General features: G+C 35.9%; 1 protein-coding gene across 2 annotated transcripts in view; it reads left to right on the top strand.

Annotated features, from left to right (window-relative positions):
• The window catches only part of LOC126378106 (homeobox protein OTX1), a 69050-nt gene that overhangs the window by 18216 nt on the left and 27711 nt on the right, over positions 1-23123 (top strand). For both annotated transcript variants that reach the window (XM_050026276.1, XM_050026277.1), the window contains exons 2-3: positions 12174-12357; positions 13070-13253. In XM_050026276.1, coding sequence (XP_049882233.1) covers positions 12292-12357; positions 13070-13253 — 250 coding nt within the window. In that variant the 5' untranslated portion in view covers positions 12174-12291. The remainder of the gene's footprint in view (positions 1-12173; positions 12358-13069; positions 13254-23123) is intronic.

A 23123-nucleotide genomic window follows, 5' to 3' on the forward strand; every position in this document is an offset into this window, starting at 1 on the left:
TTTTTGGTTTTTGAAGGGGTTATTTTATTTGGTTGTTTTATTCTTTTTTGTGCTATTTTATTACGGATTTACTTGGAATAGGTTCGATAAAGTGATTAAATATGCAATTAGTATTTAGTGTAAACAAGTATTATCATGGGCACGTTAAGCCGTTGGTCCCGGCTATTAGCCGTAAAAACACCTCCACCAACCCGCATTGGATCAGCGTGGTGGAGTATGCTCCATACCCCTCCGGTTGATTGAGGGGGAGGCCTGTGCCCAGCAGTGGGACGTATATAGGCTGATTATGTATGTATGTATGTGTAAGTATTTCTCGTGAGGCCGATATGATAGGAATTATCGGAGTGGATAGCCACAATTACATTACACATTAACACTTGGTATTTCAGTATTTCATTCTTAATAAATAATCCATCTTTAAATAATGGTAGGTAATAAAATAAATATTTTATAAAAAGTAATAAGTACATAAATTAATTTGAATTTAACTTGATCTATTTTTATTATTAAATTTTAAATATGTTCTAAGAGTATTTTTTGTAATTGTATGTTAAGTACTTAGTAATACACAGGTCTATAGTCATCCTGTTTTGTAAACAAAGAGTGGAACCAAAGTTAAGTTATTTTTTTTAATTCTATCTAGCACCTTCCAACTTAGCGACATGCCTAATGCGATAATGCATTATACCTATTTTTACCGGAAAATCATGGAAAACGGTTTCTAGATATAAAAAATCTCTTAGGATGACAAAAAGTAGAGGTATATTTTCATGCCAGTTATACACCCTATTGTAAGTTACGCCTTTAAACCATTATAATATTTAACAACAGAACATAGGTAAGCTCACGACTATATCGATGTGTGCGTGATTGATGAGCTACAGCAAAATATTCAGTCTAGAAATAGCCGCTTAAATTGAGATTAAAAAGAAAAGAATACAAGCAATTTAATAAATTACAACTGTAAATTACTTTCAACAACTACCGGAAGTAGCGAATCACTTTCCCGCCGCACACGAAGCAACTTTTTAAATTGAAAAAAAAATGAAGTCTTTTATAGTGCCACAATCGCGGCGCACGTTTGTCGCTATCACGTACTATGCAGATGCAAAACTTGCACTGTAAAACACCTTTTGTTTGATTCGTTCAAAATGTCACGTATAGGAAACATTAATTTAATTTGTGACATGCATTGATTTTTTTATTTACGTTTTGTATTCAATTAAAATGCCATTTTATGGTACCTAATCATTTAAAGTTTGACAAGAATTATAGTTAATAAGTAAGTAGATACACGCGTATATTTAATTTTACAAATAAAATGCAGGAAAAAAGTACTTAGATAAAAAATAATAAAATTAGCGTTAAGTAGCTAACGTCTATTGACAAGACAACCCATTGAATATATTTTGTTATACTTACGATCAAAAATTTGTAAGTAAGTATTTATTTTTAAACATAGGTACTTATGTTTGAAAGTTCTGTGAAATGTAAGTAGTTTCAAATCCACTAAATTAAAGCGCTTCCATGACACAGCGCAAGGTGCGCTGGATTAATTGACTGCATATTCATTGAGATATCTCGATTAGTAATTACTAATGACCATATCTCGAGACATCTTCATAATCGAATTATTCCATTAATATATCCTCATAATCGCCCAACTCAAGAACGTTAACATCCATATTCTAGGATGTTAACTCGAACCTTCCTGGCGACCTTAAGGAACTCGAACTGAGCTAAAAATTGGTATTCTTAGACGTCGCCTCAACCTTCTCTCGAGTTTACTCCAGTGAGAGGAGCTCGGTGGCGCAGCGGTAAACGCGCACGGTCTGCGATTGTTGAAGTTAAGCAACTTTCGCAAGGGCCGGTCATAGGATGGGTGACCACAAAAAAGTTTTCATCTCGAGCTCCTCCGTGCTTCGGAAGGCACGTTAAGCCGTTGTTCCCGGCTGCATTAGCAGTCGTTAATAACCACTAATCCGCACTGGGCCCGCGTGGTGGTTTAAGGCCCAGTCTCCCTATCCATCCATAGGGAAGGCCCGTGCCCCAGCAGTGGGGACGTTAATGGGCTGGTGATGATGATGATGAACTTCAAATTTTCAAACTATATCTCATACTATTTTCAACGCTGCCTGTACGCTAAGTAGGTACACAGTGGTTCATTTATTGGTCAAAAATATAATTGTCTATGGATCATTTATTTAGTTAGTAGGAATAACTAATTATTACTGTGGAGAATAGTATTTAAATTAAATGTGCAAACATTTTATATGCCTGCAAACCCTGGCGAATGGGTTAGCTACTAACCCAAATGTTTTGACTAATCCGCAATGGACCAGCATGTTGGTGAAATAGATATTTATGTTCCATACTTATTCCTTCCGGTTAATTCAGGGAAGGCAGATGCCCACAGTTCAGAAAATAGCATTCATAAATAAAAACCTCCAATGATACTACCAAACTTTTTAACACACTATTACAAAACATCCCGAAACATAAATCTGTTGAATTATTTACAGATGTCTTACCGGAGTCTAGATTTCGTCCTAACTAGACATACCTATTGAAAACTTAATGGGAGCTATCAAAACTATAGCCGTCTTACTCGCACTTACAGGTTTAAACCGGGTTCAATATCCCCTTCTCTTCCGTCCGCAAGTTTACCAGGCGGGCGTATAAGCCACGCCTTGTAACGTCCCCCGGTAAATCCGTCCTTTTCTTACTTACACAAACTTGTTTTACTGTCCCTCTCGCACTTGAACTATCGATTTTCTTCGTTTGTTTACTCGGCCGAATTCCGACAGTGGCATTTTATATGAGTTGTGGTAATAACGCGAGTTGACTCTAAATGGCTAGGTTATATGTAGCTGAATTTATGTTGGATATTATAGTTACGTTTTACTTACCTCTTCTATATAAATACCTATTTCTTTTGGTTGAAATTTATCGCTAATTGTATAAACATAATCATTTGCGGTAATAAATAATTGTAAATAAAAACGTGCTGACAAATACACGATCATTATAAAGTAGATACATTATTCATAAAGATGGTTACATGAATTATTAAAATAGTAAATTAATTTATTACGCACTCTGACTTTATAATTAATCAATAAATACGCATGAAATGTAAAAATTAAACCTCTTTAATTTTAAATTACTTCTGTTTCCTCATTATTGTATAGGCATCTATCTATTAATTGAGGCTAAAACAATAGGATATCCAACCAATTTGTATTTTTGAATGTTAAATAGTAACCCTATGATTATGTAGCATTAAAAAAAGAGTTCTAAAATAGTAATTATGACAAAATATTTTAATTACTTACCTAAAATATTGTTAATTTCTTTTTTATATTCGACTCGACACATTTCTCAAACCAATTCCCAAAGCACTCCTCACAAAATCGGAAACCATACCGAACAAATTCTCCAACATATCACAAAAGCAATCTCAAATGCGAACTATCAATTTGCAACATTAATTTTGACTAACAATGCTTGCACGTGCCCATTGTGCGGGAGTCGTATCAAATGAAAATATGAAATAAATTGATAACTGTCTCAATGGGAACTCTTACTGGTAATTATTGAGATTGAAATTGAATTGTGGTCTCTAAGTAAATTATGGGTTCGTGTGGGAACGGTGAAAAATCAACATTACGAATAAACCTACATAATAGGTATTTTGCAGAAAGTTTTAGTGCCATCTGAGGCAAGTCTTATTGCAGACTTGCCGGAAATGGTACTAAATGACGATTTCGGCCATGGCGACCACTTCGACTCTATCAGAGTCCAGTAAACGGAAGCGGTTACGCGCGTACGCAGGATATATTAAGATGCGCAGACGTTCGCGCAAAACGCAGGCGCACGCACTCGTCTTACCCCTCCTTGCTTCAGTGGAACGGAAAACTGCTACGACTGAAGGTGACGTCAAATGATGTGCATAATTTACTTGGCCGGACAAATGAGGAGCGCTGTGGTTTCTCACCCAGTACAACATTTAAGCAAATAGGTCTGATCGTGCTCAGTTGGTGGCAAACAATACCTAAGTCACATCGAAATCTAATCAAAAAGTAGGCATTCAGCTACAGACTTGTGAAGAACATTTTCCAAATAAATTATTTGGTTATTGAAAAAATATAGAGTTCCTCCCAACCTTTTAGACAATATGAATAGATACAGTCATGAGCAATATCATGTACTCACTTTCGAACCTTGTCGTACTATTATAATTTAACATTTAATGAGACTTACGGTTTAATTTGTCAAAAAAGTTAATGTGACATGGTTTCAAAGTGTATACATATTAGTACTCGTGACCGTACCTTGATAAGTTAGATTTTACTCTTTCGGAAAATAACCATCAATTTACGGTTTTATGTATAATATATATATATATATATATATAATAATGTTATATTACTTTTAAATGTAGAACTTCTCTGTTTTTCATTTTACACAGATATTTTCTAAAAATCTTTCATTATTAGTATTTGTGATCATAAAATAATGAGTAACTAAAGAGGAAAACGTGTTCATGTGAATATAAATTATATTCACATAAAATTCACGTCGTTTTAAGTTTTAATTAGTCTCGTTTTAATAATACACGCTTTGCATTCGTATTCTATGTAGTCATTAATTATTATACAAATGCACTAAAAGTTTTGCGGTTTTACGCAGAAACCGATTGTTATAATGGTTCATATAATTGAATACATTGTTGACAAAATAGTTTAAGGACATTTCATTATTATTTTACTCCCTCCGGATGATTGAGGCCTGTGACCAGCAGTGGGACTGAAATAGGCTCATTATAAATATTATGTTAGTTATTTCTTGTGCATGATTCTCTATGTAACCTCTAACCTTCTAAAAAAGGTTATTATAAGGTTAGTAATTATTAGGGTTAACTGTCTGGGAACTACTATTAGGCAGCCAAATTGCTAAAATGTATAATATATTTTTTTAATAATATCTACGGCCCTACCCTAGTAGGAGCTATACAGGTTGTGACATGCTGTAGTAGTTGTAGGCGGATGGGACGTTCCTTATATATGACGATTCAAAGTGTAACTGTGCTACCTACTGAATAAAGATAGTTTTGAATTTGAATTTTCCCTTCCCGGATTGGAAGGTCAGAAGCAACTCCCTGCTTCTGAAAAGCCGGACCTGGCACATCTTGAGGTTAGATAAATCCCGTCAAATACAGCATAATGCTAGGAAGATAATGAGTAACAGGTAATCAGCCAATCGCTTCAAATTGTACATTCATTTCCTGGATTGAAACTAGCTTATCTATTACGAATTTCGTGAGTTTGTGTGAGAATCTGCACACCTGCTTTCCGATTGAATACATGCACTGTTTACTTAGAATAACATGTTTAACTTTGTGTTCTTGCAATTATGAAGGCTTATTATGATAATGAAGACGTTATATAATCTTTATTCGCTCTTAGGCCAGCATAGAAGCGTTACCAACCAACATATTATGTTATCAACCAACAAACTTTCAGACTAAAGTTACATCAGCATTACAACGTGTGCATAAAACAAATCATTCACTCCCACGGTCTGTTGACCGCATCTGCACTCATGTTTGGTAAGCACCATTAGCGCCTCCCAGGGGACTCCGCCCCCGGCGCTACGAGGGCGTGAGCGTGGGCCAACCTGGAGACCTATTAGTGGTTCAGTGATCGATCCAAGATATATTAGGTAAGTACACAATATTTCTCGAAAATTTAGAATGAACAGGATGTGAATCCTACACCATGATAGCAGGTCAAATTCTAAAAATATTATGGAAAACATCTGGCCAAAAAATAATGTATACCATCCGAATAAATTTACTAGTAAAATAAGTCAGATAAAGCAAGATGACAAGAAAAATAAATGTATAGGCAGATACTAACAAATATTTTAAAATCTGTTCACTTTTTCCTTCAAGAAAGGGGTAAACGTGAAATTAAACTAACGATGAAAAAACTAATCTTAAGCGAAAAAAAAAATACTGAGAAATTACTCGAACGCATTACTTTTTTTTATTTTATACGCCACCGCTCAATCCCCACGCCCCATCATTTATGCAATCATTGAACCAGTAACGACTGTATCAGGTTACCCGCCGGGAGTCAAATCATTTGCTCCTGTTTGCGAGACGCGGCCCACTGTGCAACCTAATTGTTCTTATTCTTTGGGGACACTCTCATTTTGCGTGATGAATTTTTTATTATACTTAATATTTAATCAATTTTTTGCTTTTATTCGTCGGTTAGGGATTATAATTACATTTAGCACACATCTTAGATTTTGTGATTTGATTTTTGAATGTTAGGTATTTTATATCTATTTTTCTACCAATAGTACAACCACTGGGCAACCTAAGTACCTAATATGTACTTATTTTTTCTAAAATAAAATGGTTCTTTTTTCAATATCGCTTCGAGGCAGCTTATTAGTGTCACTATTTAAAAACCCAGCGTTCGAAATAGAGACATTCCAATTTCGAATTTTAAAAGGATGCCACGGACAATGTTTGTAAAACTGTCATGGAGCACAAAGGCTGTTTCCTGTTACCTGGTATGTTGGCTACATTGGACATGCGTGTCCGATAACAAATCATTATTTTTTGTATGTTTGGGAATCGAATTATAAATATTTTAGACTACCGTTTACATGGTTTCGGGTTGTGTTGATGTTCTTACTGTTCTGACTCCCATAATACAGATTCACTCTAGTTTGGGAGTTCAGAGGTCATTTCCTCGTGTAAATTTGAAACAGCCACACATTGTAAAATTTATTTTTTTAGCTACCTGTGTATTAGGCTATTTGAAATAAATAAATATTATATAAATATTATTATATATATACTGTATCATTAAGTTAGCGTAAGGTTTCTGTTTTAGATTCGCAAGTATTTCGTTATAAATAAATGCCTGTAGTTTTATAGGGGTTTATTAAGTTCATTTCTTTCTATACGTGTGGTAGGTACGTTATTTATTCCTCATTAATTAAAGATGGTTAGTTCTTGCTTGTTGTCTCCTAGCAAGAAGTGTAATTAATATATAAATTAGTAGTATTGTTTTTTGTTTTGGTCAGACAGGCAGTCGCTTCTGTAAAAAGCCGGACCTGTCAAATCTTCAGATCTTCAGAAGCGGACCCTAAATAAGGAAAAACGGGATAATGCTAGGGAGATGATGATGATGATGAATAGTATTGGTTTTTCGAATTAAATCTAAAAATGTACAAAATTAGTTATTGAGGATTTAAATTGTTGATACGCCTCTGTACTGCGTCTGTGCCATTTACCTGATTTTTTTCTGATGTTACATTACTTAATTAAATATATTTTTACTTTATAAATCCCAATTTCAGCCACATCTACTGACGAAAAACATATTACCAATTTCCCCCATAGGCTACCATTCACTCTCCAGCCACAGACCGACAAAAAGTGCCGACAGGCCCTTTGTGGCCACGACAAATGGTTACTAGGAAATTTTACAGAAAAAAAAGTTGCCATTGAAATAGTTAATAGTGTGTTCCGATGCGAGAAATCCTACACAATGCCAACCCAGTGGACAATTATCACGCCCGAAATTAACGTCTTTGTCATAACATCAGCTTTCAGTTTCTATAGAGTGACGTAATAGTAAATGGAAGTAAAGGATTGGAAATATTGCGATGAAGTAAATAGGAGTTTTGGAAAGTTGGGAATTATGTATTTTCATTCAGACAACTTTATAGACGGAAATGAGGATAATAACTGCCTATTTCTCCCATCAGGTACCGCTACTGTTGAGTGTACTTTTTAGACAGTTCCCCATACTACCTATTTGAGTAAACAAACATATTTTTTTGTTATATTTTTACACCATAACCCTTTGCGCAGCGTTTAGCTGCAAAATCATTGTGTTATATTTATCCCCTAAAGATCGGAAAGAAGAAAACTTGGAAAGACTTATTTTCAAACAAAACTCCCTTTTTCCAACTGGCTGCTTTTCTTTTTCGTAACTTATTCTTCAGACGGGATACACTCGACGTTACGCCATATTTAATAGCAATTTATCACGAATTTGAACTGGACAATATGGAGAACTCTCAAAATTTAGGAACACTCAACAGTGCTTCACATACACATGCATGCAGTGCTACATTTGAGCTTCTAGTTTTTATCCTCATTGTTATTACGCTAGTTACATTTTTTATATACACATACAGCATAACAGCACGTTTTTACTCACTGTCGCACACGCATAAGAAAAATCAACTTGTATATTTTTTTTTATTTACTTTCGTTGCATTGCTTTATTTATAACATTATTAATGACCGTATTCCTGGAGGTGGAGGCCTGGAGACCTATAACACAGAGTACCCTAGTTTAGGCTCCAGCATCTACAAAAATTATTAATGTTCATGTTATAAAATCAAATCAAATATACTTTATTGCACACAACATACAAAACAAATAAAAAAAAAAAACAAAAACAAAAAAAATAAAATGATTGTAAACTAGTATAAGGACAATGTTATTTGTAGAGGAAATAAATATATTACTTACTTGCTTACTATAAACGCATGCCAAAAGAAAACCGTCACTAAAAACAAAACACGAACCGATCGTACATGTACTTCGGAAGAGGGGAACGCTTGCGCTTGGCAACTCCTCCGGTGTATAATTTCTGTAAGCTTTTTCAGTCTTAAAAGCTAACCTAGAGTGATGAGGCTACAACTTCTCTTACCATTTGCGGCGTGAAAAACGTCACATTGAAAAAATTCTTCTAAAACAAGCAATATTATAATATATTTTTTTTATTGATAATTTTTGAAAATTTATTTGTTATTATGTTGTCTAAATTGTCTTATATGCAATGATATCGATTTGGGATTGAATCCTGTAATGATACCATTTATTTTATAATGTAAATATTAATAAATAAATATTGCATTTTGATACCTGCGCATATAACAGTAAGTGCGCAATATAAACAAATGTCAAACACCAATACTTATTGCTTGTTTAGATGAATTTTCCTGGTGTGATTGTATTGTAAGTTATCTAAGGCGAACATGTTATTGTTCAAAAACGAATTACCCAGCTCAAGTTTTGTAGAGAAAGGAAGTTGAAAGATAGTTTGTTTTGAGAGTATATTACGGACAGGCTTAGGTATGATTTTAATGAGAAAAGTTAAATTGTACTCTAGGATAGATTGAGTGTTGAAGAAATGTATGTAATACTTATCTATAAACAAGAGAAGTTATATAAAATCGATGACTGTACCTAATGTAAAAGGCCTAAAGTTATTTTAAAATCCAAACCCTATTGTTTAACTATTGTGTCTGGAAATCTGGGCCGCAGGAGGATATAATGGAAAATGGCCGATGCCGCATAGCATGATGCGAATCGCTAATGGTTTATTTACTGAAACGGATAGGTAGCGTTGCAATAGCTAGGTTTTATTAATGTTCAATTAGTTAATAAGGAAAATGATTCATGAGAATCTGAAAAATTATATATTTTAAGCACAATTTCACACCAAAATTCAATCCGTTCCGTAAGTCATTGATTTAAAAAACGGCATTCATCAATCACACTAAAAAGTAAAAAGACATTGAGAAAAAAATACAAAAATCATGATTTTGAATTTGGAACGGTCGCCCCGCGATTTGTCACTGACATCCAGTGCTGCCAACTGATCAAACAGAAGGAATAATTACATCGCGAGGGCGCGAAATCGCGCGAATGTTTGTTTTGCCGCGCTCGGCACAATGTGATGTTTGCTTACCGATATTATTTATGGCGTTGACAAATAGATTTTTGGCGTTATTGACACCAAGGGGACTGCTCTTTTTGAAAGGTCACGCCGCGTCTGAGAGAAATTATGTGTTAAAAGGTCGGGATGAAAAGATATTTTTTTTGTACGCGGTTATGCTACACATAAAAGGCAAAGTAAATGGGCTTGTTTCAGTAATCGGTGATAAACTGTCTGATAGTCTACCTGGTGGTTAAGTGTCTGATAATGGTACCTGCTATTTGCCAGATACATTCTAGACATTAGACGCTTTATCATCTCAGTAAGTCGTGATTCGAAACAGTAAAGCTTAAAGTAAGTATTTGAATATTTTGGTTACGGACGCCACATTTTTTTTTATTTGGTTACGTTGAAAGTACTTACGTGCTTATTGCATGAAATATAACCTACCTAATTACACCCAGATAATTACTAGTCTATTAAGGAGCGTTCAAACAAAATGGCTTTTACAAGTTTCGCAAAATATGAGGTAGGTATCTACGGTTATAAAGATATTCTAATTGTTCACAAAATCATTGACGTGAAAACACTTCAATCCGACCGACTCTACTTTGGTTTCTTTATACAATTGAACACCTTTCGAGACTTTTGCCGCCAAAAACGCAGAATTTCTTTCGAGCATAAATCCTTTCTACTTTTAGTTAAGTTTGAGTTTTAAAATAAGGAGTTCGAACATTGATTTTTGAGTGTAAACTTTTGGGTTCTGTACAAGGGACAGATCTTATCCGTGGGTTTTGGGATAATCTTTTGTTGACAGATTGGAGGTGCGTTAAGGGAACTACAGTGGTTTCCCGGAATGAGGATTATTAGGCGACGCCGAAAGTGACAATGTGTTTTTTAACGCAAAAAAAAACGAGACTTACCCACGACGAAAGTCTTTGTAAGACTTAATATGAATTCTATGAATGTTACTAGGTAGTTACAATTTCTATGTCTAGGGTATGAAAGAGAAAATAGAGCGTAGACATAAAGTTGCATACACGTTAATCCTCATGAGTTCATGCTAGTCACACTCATAAAATGATAAAGAGTCAAACGTTTTTTTAACTCAAGCACAACTATTTTCGGTTCAATAATTCTTTCATTATTATCAACAGAAATACCTCAAAGAGTTCGTTACGTATCATATCTTACAAAACCTTCCATCTCACATGTCATCACTTTGATACAGCTCGTCAATTTTTTTTCCAACACAATAGCCTCACAAGCGCGATCATAGCCCCCTCAATTTGGCAAAGGAACCTCAGGTAACAACCAGAGAAAAAATAAACGTGACAAAATGTCGGTAAACATGTACCTACAACGTACCTTTGCCTAAAAAAACGCCTTAGAATTTTGCAATTCGAATCCTCACATTGTGACGAATGGAACGTTCATTCATTCATACACATTTCAAATTTGGAAGGCGTTCCACGTGTTTGACTTTTGTATTTTTTTCGTAAATTGCAATAGCGCAGAAAATTTTCTATACAGCCAAGTTGATTGTGAATTTAAAAATACTTTATGATTGTTGCAAAAAATGAAATCAACATTGCATTAACAATTGATGTGCGTGTAATTGTATGAGCAATTGAAATGTATATGAAAATATGAGGCGTGTATAATTGCTCTTCAATTTCTTCAATGCGCATTGATTTGCGGGCGGTAGACGAACAATTTTTTATCGCCTCATTATCTGCTTGTTACGAGCGAGTTATTTCAATTTTATACCAGCTTTTATCTAGTTACTTGCATATTTCCATAATAATGAGGCGTCAGCGTCAATGGCTGTCTTAGAAGCCTAATTGGATGTTGGCTTGAAGTGTGATAATTGTATCGTACTTAATACGCTTCATTTGTTTCTCATTCATATTACATAATTATTGGCGATCTATTTTAGAACTGGCCTAGGAGCGACTAGAAAACTTATAACACGTTTAGCTACATCACTAACTCACTATCATGAATAACCTGCCATCACATGGTTCATCGACTTAATACTCCAAAACTAAGTGTGACTGGGAATTATCTTCTAATAACTATTGGTTCTACCCCGATGGGGATTTCAGACGAATAGGGCGTTGAGAATCGGCCATGTTTTAGGAACCGTTTTTTTCGGTTCCAAACGCATGTCAGTACCGGGTACTCGGCTATCTTCCGGTTCTTTTGAAAATCATAACTTAGAATAGAATAGTGTGTATTTGCTCTAACATGGTGAATAAGTTGACAAAATCAGTTATATAACAGGACATTAGGCATATGTTTCGTAATAACAACGTAAGCAAAAATAAACTTAAGTACTATTATTAAAACAATAAAGTAGGTACATGTTTACGACTGTATGGCTGTCTAACCTCAAACCTTTGTTTCAGACTCTCCAAAAATGTCTCATGCACTCGCTCCGACCACGCGCCATAGATTATAAAACGCCCTCAAAATGAGCACCCACACTCGCAAACGGTCGACGCGGTGACTGTCCACTACCATAAGATGGCGCTGTTGACCAACTCGGCCTCTGCCACCGGACCCACGGCCACCGGGCCCGCGGCGCCACAGGTAAAGACAATATTCCATCTTAACACTTTTTTATAACACCTAAAAGTTCTCTTTGGTCCAAAGGTCTCTTTGCGCCTCACACGTCAATTAAAGACAACAAGGATCCTCCGCTGAACATTTTTCTAAACCGGGAGAATCAGTTATAGGAACTTACAATACATCATCATCTCCATAGTGTTATCCCGTTTTGACGGGGTCCACTTACCTAATCTCCACTGCTGAGCACATGATACCTAATCATTTATGATAATTGAATGATCCAAATACGAATACGGAAATAATTGGGACCGGTGCTGCATTCGAACCTGCGACCTCACAGTGAGAGTCAAGCATTCTTGCAATTGGGCTACCATGGCTCTAGGATTTATAATACAAGCCTCTTTTTTACTGACAATTTAAGCAAGTTTGAGCCCTCCAGATACTTTGCCAATGATGGAACTTACACCACACACATACCGGGTAAGTCTAGGTGATAGTATTATACTCCACACTTGTCCAATCCCTGAAATGATAAACTCAGATTCCAGTTCCTAACTAAGAAAATTGATTTTCTAAAATTCAGATGACCCAGTTCCTCTGCTTTGGAGACCGAAGTGCATAGGCACAATTCACACACCCCTCACACACGCGCTTACACACAATCGCTCTTATTTTTGGCGACAGCGCCTTTGCACCACAAGAAACTGTTAAGTAAACAATTGCTTGTTCTCAGGCCCACTCCGCCACGCCGCTGCATCACTACTTCCACTACCTGAAGCAGCCGTCCCCACTGGCCCAAAACCCGTACGCGCACCACTCGAGCGCCCACCACATGGGCATGGGCCCAGGCCCACTGGGCGGGCTGGGCCCGTTTGGGCTCACACACCACGGACTCGAAGCTGTTGGGTTCCCGCAAGGTTAGTTGGCTTCGTTTTTGGTGTCGTTGTGTTTTTCGGCCAAAGAACTAGTTTTGGATAAATTTTGATAAATTTAAAAATCCATCCAGAAGTTACAAATGGAATATAGCATCGAAAGACCGTGGCTCAAGTTGAAGAGAGATCCGAAAAAGATTTCAGATTTGATATTTTCTACTATCACGTAGAGGGTAGTATGCTTTTTATCTCAGAATTCAGTTATTTGAGGATGCGCAGTATTTACTTGATCTGTCGCATTTTCTTTACAATGTATTATGAAACTAGAGTCTTGAAAATACAAGATCTTGTTTTAAATATGGTATTTGCGATAATCCGAGACAAAATACTAAAATGTTACAGGTAGGGTCTTTTTCAAATTGATCCCGGAGATCAAAAAACAAATCAACATCGCGAATGTTCCTTTTTCTTAAAATATGAACGTATCATCCTACCAACATAACATAACTACTAAACAATACTGCCAACCTGCCAGCCCAAATCGCCGACATCAAAACAACGAGCGCCGAAAAGCATTGCATAATTTACGTACCAAGAAGACATCCTTGGAAATAATCAAAACAGCCCGTACCCCCGTTAAGCGGCTTATAGACCCCCTAGCCCCCCGGGACCCAGTATGCCAGTGTTGCCACGCTACCCCAAAATGTGGAAACGGAAGTCCCGCTTGTTAGTTGCTTTAATTAGTACTAAACTTGAGTTTTGATGTTTTGTTATGTTGGTAGCGTGTGGTTTTTGAACGGAAACGATTTAAGAATGGGTTAGGTGAATTTGACCTGGATTTCGAATTTAGACACGCGTAAAATCCTTCTTGTTTTGCGTAGGTACATTGCGTAATTCTTATGCTTTATCACTAATTTTATTTACTTACCTACTTATGTGCAGGAAGTAATTATTCATAATATTGTAGGAATAATATTAAGTATACCCCGTACCTACTTTGGACAATATCAGTTACTCTACTCTCGTCGGCTTTGAAATCACTCAATTCTTATATTTATTTTTCAAGCCACCGTAAGAATTGTATATTTAGTATCGATCACATGGTATTTAGATCAAAGTTAGGTACTTGTTTTAATAAATATTTTTAGAGAATGAACGGGAATAAAATATCGTTTTCAAAATTGTCAACCGACGCACGGATTACTTTCATATTCCGAACGCTTAAAAAATAAAAAAACAAAGCGGCCAGTGTATTCAATTGTTTATTTTTTATCCGCTCTTTATGTTAGGATTTGAATTTTCAAAACGGAGTTCGATGACGTTCGCAATTCAAACGCTCCGAGAAGGACGGATTAGCCCCCTCCCTTCCCGGAACGGAGTGCGTTCGGAAACCACGGTGCGTCTATTTAAGTTTGAATGAGCATCATAGGCAAACTTTTTCGATTTTCATTTCAAGCGTAAAGCTTGCCTGATAATGTACCTTGTTGCTTCTGTGAGGTATTCGATACAACATGCTATAAAAATTACAAAAATATTTCTTTATCATACTGTCCTCTAGAAATTCAAATTAATGTGAAATAATAAATATCTAATTAAAGATTTAAGTACTGTGATAAAAAATACTGTGGAGACTGATATCCATGCTGATTGGTCATGTCCTTAAAAAACCTGTGGAACACCCGTCCCGACGAGCACTGACCTGGTGTGCGCCTGGAAAAGCAAAAGGCAAAAGGCGGTGGCCCAAAGAGACCTGGCGATGCTCGGTTGACAAAGAGCTCTTCTATCGTGTGGGTTGTGAGGTGCATGACCAACCTCATCAGGTGGTAGAGTGAGAGCTGAAAACAGACTGTCGGGTTGTCATCAAGCTACAGAGGCTGCAAAAGATCGCGAGGCATGTCTGTTTAGCTAGGGGATGTAGGCATACCAAAAGGGGTTAAGGATTAGACGAAGAAGAAGAATTATAATAGAATTGAAGACCTTATGAATATCTTCGTTAGTTGATTCTTCTTCTTCTATCGTATGGATTGTGAGGTGATTACCAACCCCATCAACCCTAGTGTCAGGGTTATTATTGAGCCGCCATAGGCCCCTGACATGACTCGTGTAACGACTACGTACTTACATCAGTAAGAAGTAACCGGGACCAACGGCTTAACGTGCCTTCCGAAGCACGGATCATCTTACTTAATTTTTGGACAATCAGGTGATCAGCTTGTAATGTCCTAACCAAACTAGGGATCACAAAGTGATTTTTGTGATTTGTCCCCACCGGGAATCGTACCCGAGCCCTCCGGGATCGTGAGCACATCGCTCAACCACCAGACCACAGAGGCCGTCCGTTAGTTGATAAAGATGTATGAAAACAATAATCATGTTTTGACAGATTTCTTCCAGTATATAGATAGCTACTCAAATGAAGAAGGTGTGAAATAAGGCCTCAGTACTACCTCCCTTCCCTACCTCTCTTCTCTGTGTATACTATACCATAGAATAAACTATACACCTCTTCTTACCCCTCTATGTACAGTAATGAGCAATATCATGTACCCACATTAGAACCCTGTCGCACTATCATATTTGTCATTTAATGAGACTTACGGTTTAATTTGTCAAAAAAGTTACTGTGACATGGTATCAAAGTGTACAGGTACATATTAGTACTCGTACCGTACTGTAGTATGAAATATTTTTTTTTAAAACCTTATCTGTCAGACAACTAACTTTTGTAAAAATAAAACCTTTTTTACTTATTTTATGTTTGCGTCAGATGGCATTAACTACTTGGCCGGACAAATGGGAAGCTTGCAAACCATCAATCGTTAGTTATATACACTTATACCAAGATTTATTGCACTTAAACTTTAAAAAGTCCGAAAAAAGGATTTTAATCCTAAAAAGGGTTGCCATAAGAAAAAACAGATTATGTCTAAAAAAAATTGCAATTTTTAGCTTCTTTTTGTGTGACATTTATTGTTTCGTTAAAATTTGAAACGGTAGAGAAAATCAAGATAATCTGTCATTTTTTTTGACTTGTGCCTAATGTTGGAATTTTATGAAATTCAGCTACTTATAGAGTAAGTACTTTAAATATAACATACCTAAGGTCACGATTATATTTCCAATTGGGGTAGGCAGAAGTACATTCATCGCATAATGAACTTAACCCACGCTTACTGTTAGACCAACGTCATAGGTGGTGAGCCGTGTCACCACCTACAATGATCGAGCTAAATAAGTTAGTAAAAATTGCACCTAAGATAAATTAACTCATTCGTTCAACTCCGACACCGAGAATCGAATCGGCGCACTCCCCAAATGAAAACTAAGCCGGTGGCACACAAGACTATAGTGACGTACCTATTTTTAAAGTTAAACATAAGTCCTCAGGAGATATTTTGTAGCCAATCTTGGATTTAATTGACGTCCTATACCCACACAAACGTAACAAGATTAGAGTCACATATCTCTCGTAACGTAGAGAATAATACCTCAGAACGCAACTAATACGAAAGAAAATACGACTTTACTTTACTAACTCATATCATAAGACTACTGTAAATCTATAAACAAAATTAACGACTTGCGACCTATTAGATTTAAAACCCAATACACCATTTAATACGAAAATAAAATTAATCCCGCCGAGACCGTTTTAATCCGTATATCTTTCCCGTTCTCCCTCACACAATGACGTATAATTCCATCTCCCTCGCACACTAGACGGTCCTTCGCGTAACGATGGCAGCTGTCCGTTCCTTTTTTGAAATTATTTTTTTTCGTTTGTATATTTTTCCTTTTTTCTGGCATCCCTTAGAATTTTATGCGGCCAGTTTTTTAATCTTTCGTCGCTATAATTTCATTGACTTTTTCTAGCTCTATTTAGAATTTTATCAGGCTTGGAATACGGTGGTGGACCAAATTGAAATTTTAACGAAATAAAAGTTTATTGGTGGAAATGTGCCTGATTACGAACCATCAGATTTATTTCAAACTGAATTAAGAAATTAGAATTACCTACTTCATTGCTATAAAAATAACAACAGCACAAATATTAGATTTGAACAACAACATAGCTCAGGAATAAATTCCCGATGGGAGTGATCAGGGATACATCCAAAATAAAACAACAAATCAAGTACCTACTACAAAAATAACACCACTAACTACTAAACTACTATAAAAATATCATGTGGCGTTCTTCTAGTTTGGAATGGCTACGATTACCTCAATGACGATTTATCGCTCTGCCCACCCTCGTAAGGATTGCAAGCATGTCTTTATGTAAGTACCTACGTAAAAAACAGGCTACCTAAAACTATCATTATATTATACCACACGTAAACTTAAGCAGTTTATACTTAAACAACATTGCCTAAGCTTAAATTCTTAAACATGTTTAAGTACCTAATTATAAAATGTCGTTTACTTAATCTTTTTACGTAATGCACTAAAATTAACTATGAATACTTGCGCGTGAAAGCACGACAATCTCCTTATAGTTAGTATGGCTTCTAAGCTGTGCCCTCCTTATCGATTTTGGGTTCGATTCCCAACTACGTAACGTACAGATGGTTGGTTATACAGTGTACCTATTGTATGGTAGCTCAGTTCGGAATAGGTACACTGGTGTAGAAAGCTGAAGGTAGTGAGTTCTAATCTCCGATAATTTGAATATTACTGAGGGGGGAGGGTTTATATCGCAAAAAAGTATAGTTAGGCCACTGAACTCTCAATGTGTGGTCGCAAGTTCGAACCAATAAATAAACCAATGGTTATGGTTTATCACATACTCAGCAGTGAAGGAAAACATCGTAATGAAACCCATCTGAGAAATGTATTTCCGGTATGTGACCTAACCTGTATTGGGCTAGTTTTCCCTTCGGGGGTTGGAAGGTCAGGCAGGCAGCTTCTGTTAAAAATTTCGGACCTATCAAATCTTCAGGTTAGGTTAACAGACCCTGTGAAAACCGGGATAATGCTAGAGAGATGATGATCCTTGAGGGTAGATCTATCTGCATTCGCATTCCTCGGGAATGTGGGTTTCCTCACGACGTTTTCCTTCACCGCTGAGCACGTGATATTAATTTATTATCCAAACATGAATTCGTAAACAAATTAGCTTAGGCTTGTGCTGGATTCGAACCTGCGACCTCAAAGTGAGAGGCAAGCGTTCTACCAACTGGGCCACCACGGCTCCTCACCACGGCCACGGCTATCTACCCTCAAGGATAGTTAAAGGACAGTGTAGAAGCAAGTGACCAAAGAACACCAGTCCACTAGGGAAGGTATCGATTAACGAAGCCCGCGCGGTGACCCTCGAGTGACGTCGGTGTCTGCTTTCTGTGCGTCTCTAGCGACTATCCGACCGTTTATTCTGTTTGTCTATTATTTTTTCTATACATTATAAGCTCTTTCTCTTATTTTATTTTACTTTTTTGCGCGCTACACTGCAGCTGTACAAGTGTACTATATCCTCTGCCGAAGGTTGTCTGGAAGAGATCGCTCTTAGCGATAAGGCCGCCTTTGCCCACCTTAGAATAAGTTTATCCTGTAAATGTTTTGTGAATTTGTGTGCAATAAAGTGTTTATTATTATTATTATTATAAGCTCATATAATCACATATTATAAGTCTCGATAAATATCGTCTGGGTATTAATAATAATAATAAAAACACTTTATTGCACACAAATTCACAAAACATTTACAGGATAAACTTATTCTAAGGTGGGCAAAGGCGGCCTTATCGCTAAGAGCGATCTCTTCCAGACAACCTTCGGCAAAGGATATGGTACATTTGTACAGCTGCAGTGTAGCGCGCAGATACGTAAAATAAAACAATAGACACATTTTATATATACATACACAATCTTATATACTAAATATATATATTATACACATACTATAGATATATACATACAATGATACATATAAGTAAAAATAAAATATTAGTTACAAGACGATGATTTAGCCAAGAAAAAATGGTGAAGTTGAGTTGAGTTGAAGAATGATGAGTTGGGTATTATTGGTGTCCTTAGCTCAGTTTTCGAACTTTTAAAGCTGACTCATAATTCAGCTCACAACAGCAACTACATACTTGTTTCTTCAGTAGGTAAATAAGTAAATAAAGATAAGAAGTAAGAAACATTATAGACGGCGATACGGCTCACCACCTATCATGTCGGTCTAACAGAAAGCTCAGGTGGTGGCGTGAGTACTCAGTTCATCTTGCAATGGATAAAAATAAATCTATATATAGTCACTTACCATGAGAACTAAATATATTAACAAAGGATAGTACCTCTGATTATTAGACAGCCAAATTACTAAAAATGTATTTAGCACATTCTTAAGAGCGTCTAGAGCTCTGTGCTGATATCGAAATAATAAAACATGTGTATTTTAAAAAAATAATAAAAATTGCTTTATTTCGGATTACAATGATCCGTAATTAACATAATAAAACATTTAATTTAATTAAAATAATAAATAATTAAAATCATAATCATAAAATAATAATACATATAAAACAATGATGGAAAAATTGGTTAGTAAGTACTTAATTTATTTTATATATTCTTAAAATATATTTTAGCACATCTACTTACTTGTCTTACAAGTTGAATCAAAACAGAATCACTTTCTATGTTTCTTTCAAGTGATTGTGGCATCGAAGTGATACTCTACTGGAAGAAATGTAAACGACCACTCACAGCGCAATAGCACTAAAGAACTTGACATTCAAGTTATGCTTAAATACTCACCTGAACACTAAAATAATGTACCTAAATCGGCCTTAATACCTAATTTAGTTTATCTTAAAGTGCAATTTTCACTACCTCATTAGCGCCTTCTCGAAAAATCATATTATTATAAGAATGTGTTTACATAGTTACTTGTCACTTACATAAACAGCCTATATACGTCCCACTGCTGAGCACAGGCCTCCCCTCAATCAACCGGTGGGGGTATGGAGCATATTCCACCACGCTGCTCCACTGCGGGTTGGTGGAGGTGTTTTACAGCTAATAGCCGGGACCAACGGCTTAACGTGCCCTCCGAAGCACGAAATCATGTTACTTTTTCGGACAATCAGGTGATTCAAGCCTGAAAAGTCCTTACCAAACAAAGAACAGTCTCACAAAGTGATTTCGATAATGTCCCGATCGGAAATCGAACCCGGACCTCCAAATCGTGGGCCTAACGCTCTAACCACTAGACCACGGAGGCTGTCACACACACTTGTCACTTACGTGGTCCTTAGTCACTATAAAACATAAATATTCCGCTTCTTGTGGCTATTTTGATGTTGCCACAGTAAAAATCTTATTTTGAACCTCAACCTACATCGGTAGTTCAACAACCTTAAACAAAAAGGGGTCATTTTTCGAAATCCCATAAAAAATAAGACACATTTAATATAAATAAGGGACCGAACGCGTGAAATCGGTACCAATGTCGTGGTAATTTAAATTAACCATCATATTTTATCGTGCAGTAGCTTTTGGATCTATCTAGAGATGTTAATACCGCACCGGACCGGCGCGCTTATATGTTGAATCTCCTCCTTCTAATCGCTCTCACTCTCTTTCCCTTTATGTTGAATGTCAAAGATATATTAAGGTAAGAAAGCCAGGTTTTTATACCGGTACCGATTTTACGGACCGAGAGGAAATTGGTATCGTAATTTCATACCGGTATGATAACGGAAGCGTTGCTTAACCGCTTTAAACCGCCTGATCGAAGCAATGCAACTACAGTTTCTGTTTACCCCGCCAGGAAATAGGCAGCTGGTTATGTGTATGTGTGATAATACTGCGCTTTCACAATAAAGTTTACAGCTAGCTGTTAGCTTTTTATAGAGGGCTGTGTCGTTTACGTGGGTCGTAAACCCCAGAGTTGAGTTTGAGAGAAAATTGTTTAATAGACCATTTTGTTTTATAGTAAATATTAATACTCATTTGGAAATATTACTTTTGGGAAATAAGTTTGGTTTTCATTTTTGTTTTAATCTTTTATTATGTTTTGTCGTTTATATATTGTTGATTTCGGTTAGCTCGACGAATGGATTCGTGAATATGTTGGTTAAAACTGTAGCTAGATTAAGTTGAAATATTTTTTAGTTTAGTTAGCTTAGTAAAAAGCCTTTTTACATAATATCACAGTCGTTTACCTATTTCGTTTTTAGTTAATCGAGTATAGTTATAATTTACAATACAAAAACGCTTTATTGCACATATAAACACAACACTAAAAACAATTACAAATGTGACAAGAGAAGTACAATAGGCGGCCTTATTGCTAAATAGCAATTTTTTCCAGGCAACCTTAGGGTGAATGAACTACCGCAATTTACTACCGCATAACTATTCCATTGCGCTCCATTAGGCCAACCTTTCAAACCGACTGATCCGATCCAATTGCCATTATCATTAATTAATATTACAAAGGCTACCGAACTTTAAATCCGGGCGACAGTCACAATAAATTAAAATCAAAAATTTTTGACACACCAAAATGATACTTAATCTCAGTAAAGCAACTCTTATTGAGTACTGATCGTCATAAATAATATTAAAATTTATCATTTATGAATCCAACAGAATGCCGCTACCGTCGGCCGCCTTTGACGTGCCGCCATCTTGTGGCAGCCATGTTTGTTTTATTTTTTTAAGAAACTTTAATGCAATGCCCGTGTCTCGATCATCCGTTATCGGTATACGTCAGCTGATATGGAATTTTAGTTTTGCTACTGATAAACAGTCTTCGGTCACTAATAGATAACGCCCTTTCAATATGAGTACTTTTTGTAAAATGTAGAATCCATTTTCTGTAATCATGATCCAATCTGATACACTTTAATATGAAGATTACAATAAAATTACTGTTGAACTGTTTTTATCAGGTATTAAGTATATTGCGAAAAGCTTAATTATAATGAGGTTTAATACTTTAATTTGGAGTTGTACGCTAATGGAGAATAAGCGATGTCAGTTTTTAAACGATAACATTTATTTTCGTGTTAGTTTTTTGGCTTTGACAATGGAAATATGTATAATAACGATTATTTTTTTAAATAATAATCCTTTCGACAATATTATTATGATTCAAAATAATATATTATTTTATATACTTAACAGATATATTAACATAACAGATTTTCTGTCAGAAATACAAAGAAGTTCTTATTGAAAAGGAATATGTTTCGCTTCTTGTCAATGTTTAATAGGCTGTATGACTATGTTCTTTTGCCCGCCCCTCGGGGTAAAAACCAAAAAGAAATGTCAATGTTTAACATGATATTAAGTGGTAAGCCGTATTATAAAATAGTTGGAATCTAAACCAATCATAGATGATCAAAGATATCATAGAAATATATCATGCTAGGTTCATTTAAAAAAAATAGACGAAAAGATTACATCCCTTCTAAGTTAATGGAGTATCTAGGTTTATTTATTAGTCTGGCAAACTATCACAACTGTCATCATTACGGATTACCGTACACTGTGGTCCTGTTTTGAGTTTTTAATTTATCTTTAAGTGCAATTTTCATTAACACAGTTGGCTCGACCATTTTATACGGCGATACGGTTTACCACCTATCACGTCTAACAGAAAGCTCGGTGAGGTGTGGGCTAACTTAAGAAAGAAAGAAAGAAAAAACATTTATCTCCATAATGGACGCCACATTAACAAACTTAAATTTACTTAATAATAAGACAATTAAAAATATACATTGTTTTTGTTACAAAAAGCAATAAAACAAACTGTTTTATAGAAATAAATAATCTAGAAGTATAATTGAAGTTTCTATAGCTTCTAATGTCGCCGTTTCCCTAAAAACAATATAGACCGAGTAGGAAAAAGCGCTTCGCTAACTATTTCAACGCGTTCAACTAATTCTCACATGTGATTGA

This window comes from Pectinophora gossypiella, chromosome 25, assembly GCF_024362695.1.
Source record: "Pectinophora gossypiella chromosome 25, ilPecGoss1.1, whole genome shotgun sequence".
Classification (NCBI taxonomy): Eukaryota; Metazoa; Arthropoda; class Insecta; order Lepidoptera; family Gelechiidae; genus Pectinophora; species Pectinophora gossypiella.